Source organism: Colobus angolensis, unplaced genomic scaffold (genome assembly GCF_000951035.1).
Source record: "Colobus angolensis palliatus isolate OR3802 unplaced genomic scaffold, Cang.pa_1.0 Scaffold5, whole genome shotgun sequence".
NCBI lineage: Eukaryota > Metazoa > Chordata > Mammalia > Primates > Cercopithecidae > Colobus > Colobus angolensis.
The window spans coordinates 11462377-11470929 of record NW_012118487.1 but is presented as its reverse complement, the minus strand read 5'-3'; the positions used below and the strand labels follow the sequence as shown (position 1 = coordinate 11470929).

Genomic DNA, 8553 nt, shown 5'->3' with positions numbered 1-8553 from the left:
TATATAAAATATGTTTTGGATTAGAAGGCCTTTGAGGTATCTGGTTTTTATTCTGTGCTACTCTTTCTTAATGCTCTTGATTCAGTGATTTGGAAATAGGTGGTGAAAAAAATTAGTGCAACTGAGTCACTCCATGACCTTCATTAAAAAATAAAATAATGAGACAAACACAAAGTGTTTTATTCCAGTGAATAATAATCACACTTTAATATAATAACAAACATAAAATACATTAAAGTTAGAACACTACTTTAATAAGACAATCATACTCAAGCTGAGATACAAGGTACAGATATACTGAAATTGTAAAGTGTCCATTTTAATGTTTGATATTTACTTCTTTTATTGGCACAAGACTAATAAGATAGATGTGTTGCATTACTCTTACAATCTAAGACGTCTCCTCTAGCTCAGGGAAAATACTGGTGGAAACCTGTTTTACCCAAAAGCAGCTTTAGTATCTGTTTAACCAGGTTATTCTGTAATAAGAACTCCATTTAATGCACATTATCCATTACAAATGTGTGAGATATTCGATACAACACACATTTAAAGGTCCTTATCCACATAGAAGACATTGTCTAGTGAATATGCTACAGCTTTATTTCTATGTTTGAAAATCTCAACAAACGTTTTAAATCACAACTGCTTTTTTTTTTTTTTTTTTTTTTCCTGCCAAAATGCAAGCTTAGTGATCTGGGGGTCATGTACAGTCATAATTTATTTTCCCATAGTCTGGAAGTTAGCCAAGAAGTCAGAAGAAAACCCTGGGTTGTTGAAAATAGTGGCCAAAATATTTACTTTATCAAAATTTAATAAATCTATAAAACTCACCCAAAGTTGCTTTTGTTTTACAAGGACTAGTATGTTGATTATCTTATTTCTAAAATCATTATAGACCCTGAATTACAAAAAAGGCATAAAATTTTATTATGTTTTCTATTGCACTCAAGTATAGTTAAAGCTGAAGAGAATAAACATAGTATTTACCCTTGCAGAGGACCAGCTTAGGAATATCTTCTTTTATCCAATACTCTCTCTTGCTATTACCTGCAAATACAGTATATTCTAAATCCTTGTTTGTGTAAAAAAAATTAGAAACAGTGCGATTAAGTTCTCTATATACATTTTTTAAGGTCTCTAAATGTGTTAAGTGACACCCACTCTTTAAAAACTCCACAATTTGAGTTTTTAACTTCCAGTTTTTTCATATCCTTGGGCTGATTTGATGATCCCTGGAATATGATTCAGGCCCTCTTCATCAATTCAATATGTAGTTCATTTTCTTAAGCCCAGGTATCACTAGCTGTTGACAATTTCTGACATGGAAGAAGGCTGTAGTAATATGCATATAACAGCCTTGATAAGAGATCATCAGGGGCTACTCCTGAGAAGAAGGCAGTCTTCAAATAGCTTTAGAAGGTGTGTAATGTTCTAAATATCTCAGGGTGAGAGGGCAGTACTGACCTTTCATCCTATCACTTTTCTGTAACAGGTCCATGTACTATGGAGAAAAGAAATGACTTGTGAGTCCTTTGCTGGAGGCAAGGCAGTGGGCAATTTATCTTTATGAAGTGGTCATTCTAATGACCAGTGGACATTCAACATAGTGGATTTCCTGAATGAGCATCATCTTGGTTTCAGAAAGCATATTAGTTGCTCTTTGCTAAGCCATACTCATATTTGATGTCAATATCAATAACAAGTTAGCCAATTACAATAGCCAAAATTAAAATTTAACCCATTAGTTGAAGAATATAGACCTTTATAAATATAATATGAATAACTTTACTAAGAGTTTTATTTCTTTCCAATCTGAAAGAAAACATACAATAGAGACTTTATTATTTTTTTCCTAAATCAACAAGAGGGTATATTGAAATAACAAAAAATAGATATTATAAATATGCTATAATCCAAAGACAGCATATATGATAAAACAATAGTACTAACTAGTACACTTAAAATGAAAATTGATATTTTACTGCTTCCCTGGGTGATCTCATACTCACTTTTACCCTATCTTTAGCATATTTTAATATGAACTATTCCTTAAACAAAAGAAATAGAAAGTTTGATTTTTCAAGGTATTTAGAATTATTTTACTGTTTTATCGATACTGTAAGAAATTCTTCAGTAATGTTGGCAGCTGGAGCTGTGGGATAAGGTGCAATCTTGGTTTTCCTATGTAGCTTCGGATACAGAGTCGGCAAAGTTGGTAAAGAGATCTTGGGGTAGCTACAAGAAGACATGAAACTATTTGTTAATTAAAATAGAAATGAATTTTTTATGTTGTAAGGGACATAACATAGAGCCATAAAAACTGTAATGCTTTGTAGTAAACCTAGGATAGTATGACCACTATACTAGGGAAATTTATGTAAGCAGTTATATTGCTTTTATTTGTAAGATCTTATTATAATTGAGATATATTCCACATATGTTCTTTAAAACATTATAATCCTCAGGCTTAGGAAATAATTGTTGAATTTAAAGCCTCAGAAACAAAGTCAACTGTTTGAAGGAGATATAAATAAAAAGTCCTGAGAAGTGTTATGCACTAAAAGGAGAAATTTTAAAATTAAGTTTAATATGTATGCTAAAATAAATATTACAGTCCTTGGACCAGGCTTAAGAAATCTTATTTTAGAACAAAAGTCTTAAATGTAAAAATATTTACTAATTTTATTTTTATAATATGTCATAGAAGGTTCGTGCCCTTATAAAATGGGGCATGTTCCAAATAGAAATCAGCAGATATGATACCAGAACTATATATAATGCATCACCGAAACTAATTGAATAGATTTAACCAAAGAAATATGATAGTTTAGGTAAGAAGAAAGAGAAAATTAAAATTATCATGATATCTTTTTTTTTTTTTTTCCCGAGATGGAGTCTCACTTTGTTGCCAGGCTGGAGTGCAATGGCGTAATCCCGGCTCACTGCAACCTCCACCTCCCATGTTCAAGCGATTCTCCTGCCTCAGCCTCCTGAGAAGCTGAGATTACAGGCACACACCACCACGCCCAGCTAATTTTTATATTTTTAGTAGAGACGGGGTTTCACCATGTTGGCCAGGGTGGTCTCGATCTCCTGACCTTGTGATCTGCCCACCTTGGCCTCCCAAAGTGCTGGGATTACAGGTGTGAGCCACCACGCCCGGCCGATATCTTCTTTATAGATGACACCTAAGTTAAAAATTATTTACTTTCACAAATAATATTCCACATTTTATGCCATTGTTACTTTCCATGCCAACAAAAACTCTCTCACTTTCATCTATTTTAGGCAAATATAGTTTTGTTTTTGTAAGTTTCCACATGTATTTTTCTTACCTTCATGTTGAAGCAGTATTCTTTCCACCATACTGCTGGACGTAGCTACATCTATAGGTCGCAGAAGCTCTGTATTTTTGGCATTGGTATCTGCTCCAAATTCTAGCAGTAAGTTTACAATTTCTGTACTGGATTGTTGGGCAGCAGCATGTAATGGAGTATCCCAATATTTGCCTTTCTGTACATCAGCACCTACGTGTAATAGGGAGTGAAGATAAATATACACAAAAATTATTAAATAAGCCAGTTGCCTCAGTGGGGGTAGAAAAGGAAAGGCAATAGAGGAAGGTTACTAAGAGGACTTCAACTCTATTTGTTATGAGTTATTTCTTTATATATATATATATACATACAGTATTTATATACACATGTATGCCTCATATGTACATAAACATCTATATAAACTGGGCACATCTGAATAGGAGAGGGTACATACATTTGTTATGTTACTCTCTGACACTTTTCTGTATGCTTGAACTATCATAATACAATTCTTTTTAACTTTTCAACGATCCCTAAAGTAATCATATTAACTAATATTATAAAGAGTGCACAATTAAAGTTCATTCATTTTTATTTTCATCATGATTGATCGCTTTTAGAATTATTCAGGTGCTTATTTCTATTATTCTTTTCATTTATTTAAGGCAATGAAGCTCTTTGGTTTTCTTGGGAAACTCATGAATATGTGAGCTATTTCAGTAAAATGTATATAGATTTTCCTGCCATTTCTCACTTATGTAGTTTAAATCAATAAGTATATAAAGATATTGAGCCTTTTAAATCAAAAGGCACATTGATGATAGCTGCATGAAAGGAAAGTTTTTAAAAATGCTTATGTTAAAACACAGCCTACATGTTAAATTACCTATTGCATACTTAGTTTATCCTAGTGCAAAGCCTGGCATGTGGTGGTCATTCAATGCGTTTGCAATAAATAAATGCTGTTTAGTACTGTTAAAAATAACCATCCCATTTTCTGGTACATAAACGGTTACAACACCAGAAATGTCTACCAATAAAAATGCATAAGTTCTTTTCAACTCTGTTTTCCGATACTATCTTTAAAACTAACGATGTCTTTACGAGGCAGTACACTTTAAGTGTCCCTTTATGGCCCTTCTGCTCCTTTCAAATTTCAATAAACGTAATCATTTTCAATATTTTTAAAACACATATAAAATGTTTAGTGAAAAAATTATATTCCATAACAAAATTTCCATAGAGAAAGCATAAACTTTGTTGGTTATGTCAATTTTATGGAAGAAAAGGGCCTGAAAATAACAATCAATCAACAAATACTAACAGTACTTTTTCCATATATATATATAGAGAGAGAGAGAGAGAGAGAGAGAGAGAAGTACAAAGTCTAGAAAAGTGCATGAGTTTTTAAGGTTAGCAGAAGAGCTTGTCCAAGCAGTTACTATCCTGAAAATTTCTTTTGATGGATTGGTTCCAAGATATACACATACTTGGCAACATCATATTCAATCTTGAGGATCCTAATTTTATGACCTAAAAGTAGAGCTTTCAGACTCCATTACATACCCATATGTCTGCTAATGCAGGGCACGCAAAATACAGAGATTGTGTATCTATCTGTGAGCTGGGAAGCCGACTTCTCAAGAATGAGGTTCTTTTTATTGGTTCTCTATTCATGTGTGAAAATGCTTACACTAAGAACATATTTAGCAATGAGATCTAATTTTCAAAGATGCTCATTTAGAGAAATAAATAACTGCTTGTGTGTATGGACAGAACGGAAGATGTTGTAAAGGAAAATACCAGCATAAAGAAGCTTCCAGATGCAATGGAATTGCTGTGACATACAAGCTACATAGAGAGGAGTTCCCAAATGAGGAATGTCTTGGTCAACGTCTATGCCCCAGGATATCAGGATGTCAAGACATTCATGGTGACCTGCCAACACAAAGTAGAGGATTTTACTTAATGCCCATCCACCCCACACACCTCACCCCAGGCTTGCCCTGTGGTATCATTCACTGAAAGATCAACAGAGCACTGCAGGTTGCTAAAGAAACTTTCTCCCCCTTGTCACTTAATCCCAGAACTAAGTTACCTTTACTGGCGGCCTCATGCGTGGGGGATGGAAGACATGACTCCAGCTGGGCTTTGGCACCATACTCCAGAAGCAGCTCTGCACAGCTTGGACTGCCTTGGGAGCATGCATTGAATAACGGAGTCACACCATCTATTGTGATTGCATTTACCTAAACCAAACCAAAATATCCAAAAATAAGATTCATAAGTCATACATGATTAACTGACTTAGTTATGCATTTTCAAAAGGTATGTGATCAGCTAACAGAAATACTTGGCAAAATGTGCACAATAAATATGACAAAGTATATTTTGCTTTTACGCATTAACAAGGAAAGCTGTAAAACAGACAGAAATATGATGTGGCAGATAATTCATTGGAATGGGCATAAAACTAGCGGAAATCATGAAAAAAATGCATGCTCAAATAGCAAATAAGATCTAATTCAATGATTAGATACTTTTCAGTAAGAATAAACATGAAGAAAAAAGTGTAATGATGTTGAAGTTGTAATGAAGCCACATTGCTAGTTTAAAGTGGTAAAATTGGTAATTCTGTTTCTGAGACTTTATTTAAGGAAAATCATGCAAAAGATGGGCAAACATTATAGACCTAAATATGTTCATTGACTGCTATTTAGAGTCATGAAAGCAGGAAATAATGTAGAGAATAGTCTATATTATGATGCAGCATGCTACCCATTTATGCAATGATTGGAAATCCTTTTCAGAGTGCAATAAGAAGGCTAAGGAATTCAAGAGCTTTATTTTTATTCTGTTATTTTTGAAAATTACCGAGAATGAAGGGAGGAAAAGTAAAACGAGAACTCTGTTGGATTCTCTCTGTCAGTAGATGTTGAATTATTAATGTTTTGAAAGGTACTTACATTAGCTCCTGCCTCCAGCAGTGTTCTGGCACATGCCACGTGATCTCCAAGGCAGGCTTCATGCAATGGGGTGACATGGTCTAAGGTTACTGCATTTACATTATAACCCTAAATGTGACATAATCGTGAAAGGTGAGCAAAGAGTTATATACTTAAAAAAGCATCTATATTGATGTCATTAGAGAGTGATATATTTTAGAGATTAAAGAAGCTCAGGCAAACCAGTTTCCAGTTTAGCAGGATAGGCCAGTTCAAATGCCATAGGATCAATCCGTTGTCCGGACTCCTTAGCCCTATCATTGTGGCCCCATCATGCCTGGACCCAACAATGCCTTCAGTATGCGGTTCAATAGATTCTGGCACATTTTCTTTAAATGTTGCTTTCTTAATAGTTTTTGTCCTTATTTTGTGCTTTGTTTTGTAAAATTAAACACTCCTTTTTGTTTTGTAGAATTAAAGACTTTTTTTTTTCAGATGGAGCCTCGCTCTGTCGCCCAGGCTGGAGTGCAGTGGCTGGATCTCGGCTCACTGCAAGCTCCGCCTCCCGGGTTCCCGCCATTCTCCTGCCACAGCCTCCCGAGTAGCTGGGACTCCAGGCGCCGCCACCACGCCCGGCTAATTTTCTTGTGGTTTCAGTAGAGACGGGGTTTCACCATGTCAGGGAGGATGGTCTCGATCTCCTGATCTCGTGATCCGCCCGCCTCAGCCTCCCAAAGTGCTGGGATTATAGGCGTGAGCCACCGCACCCGGCCGACTTGTTTTGATTGAGGCTATAAAATTACAGGTCAGTCAAGAGTGGGAGAAAAATACTTTATAATATAGTAAACAGTTTTGTGAACTTTTGTCCCTAAATAGGTATGATGAAGTTGTGTGCTGGTGGTTAAGAACTCTGACTATAAAATCAATTAGACTTGGGTTTGAAGCGTGGCTCCATCATGAATAGTTCTAATCTGGACAAATTCCTTAACCTCTAAATTTGAAGATTATCATGAAAATTAAATGAGATGATGCATGTAAAGCAATTACTATTATAATGCCCAGTGTATGAAAACATTATTTTATTGCAATTATTCAATCAAAACTAAGGAAACACTTTTTCACTGTATTCCAATCAAACTCAAAATATCACACTGAAATAATTAAATACTATTAGGATGTGAGATTGTTTACCTTCTTGATATCTTTGGTATTTCATTGTCTATTTACAATCATACTAAGTACTGTAACAGGAAAGCCAAATCCTCATAACATACTACAGATCACCAAAATCTGTAACACCAATATAGACATGAAGAATTTTTAAATGAAGGCAATAAAACATAATCCTTTTGAAGATTTCGAGTTGGCTAGCCAGCAGTTAGACTTGGGAAGCTGATCCCACACGGCCACACACTAGAGGCACCAGATGGCAGAAGCACCTGAGAAGGTTGAGACTCCCTTTCGCATCGGGCTCTGGGGACAGCGTCTCGTGATTCTTGGCGGAACTGTCAGTGGATTAGAGACACACACTGAAAAACATCCTAAGACAGCTCTTCTTCAAAGAACTGCCTGGCCCTTTCTGAGGAATTACCCTTTAGACATTGTTGATCCCTTTTCAGTGTTTATTTTCCTCCCATCAAGTGATGAACAAAACAAAATAGTCATATGGTTATCACAGAACTGGAAGACCCTAAGGAAGTGTCTCACTCTACAGATGAGAAAAGGAGGCTCAGGTAGGTTGTGGTTCACTTCAAGTGCCAGCCTAGGATCCAGGTCTTGAGACCCAGGCAGTGCTGTTTAAATTGGGCAACACGACCTTTCCCCTTTCCCTTCTTCGTAGCCATCTGAGACTGTTCTTTCTCTTTGAGACTGGGAAACACTAGCACATGACTTCCAGATCTGGGTGTGCATTTGATTTTTTTTTTTTTTTTTTTTGAGATGGAGTCTCACTTGCTCTGTCGCCCAGGCTAGAGTACAATGGCATGAACTTGGCTCACTGCAACCTCTGCCTCCCGGGTTCAGTTGATTCTCCTGTCTCAGCCTCCCGAGTAGCTGGGATTACAGGCCCTAGCCACCATGCCTGGCTCATTTTTGTAGTTTTAGTAGAGATGGGGTTTCACCATGTTGGCCAGGTTGGTCTCGAACTCCTGACCTCAGGTGATCCACCTGCCTCCGCCTCCCAAAGTGTTGGAATTACAGGCGTGAGCCACTGTGCCTGGCTACTTTTTTTAATTTTTTTATTTTTAGTAGAGATGGGGTTTCACCATGTTGGCCAGGCTGGTCTTGAA

General features: G+C 36.1%; 1 protein-coding gene across 2 annotated transcripts in view; it reads right to left on the bottom strand.

Annotated features, from left to right (window-relative positions):
* Positions 1-177: 177 nt before the first annotated feature.
* ASB5 (ankyrin repeat and SOCS box containing 5) overlaps positions 178-8553 on the bottom strand; it is a 67779-nt gene continuing 59403 nt past the window's right edge. The window contains exons 5-9 of one of the 2 annotated variants that reach the window (XM_011959580.1): positions 6287-6394; positions 5419-5569; positions 5124-5258; positions 3339-3530; positions 178-2238 (exon numbers count right to left, since the gene is read on the bottom strand). In XM_011959580.1, the coding sequence (XP_011814970.1) occupies positions 2111-2238; positions 3339-3530; positions 5124-5258; positions 5419-5569; positions 6287-6394 (714 nt within the window). In that variant the 3' untranslated portion in view covers positions 178-2110. The remainder of the gene's footprint in view (positions 2239-3338; positions 3531-5123; positions 5259-5418; positions 5570-6286; positions 6395-8553) is intronic. The other variant, XM_011959581.1, reaches the window with a different exon arrangement.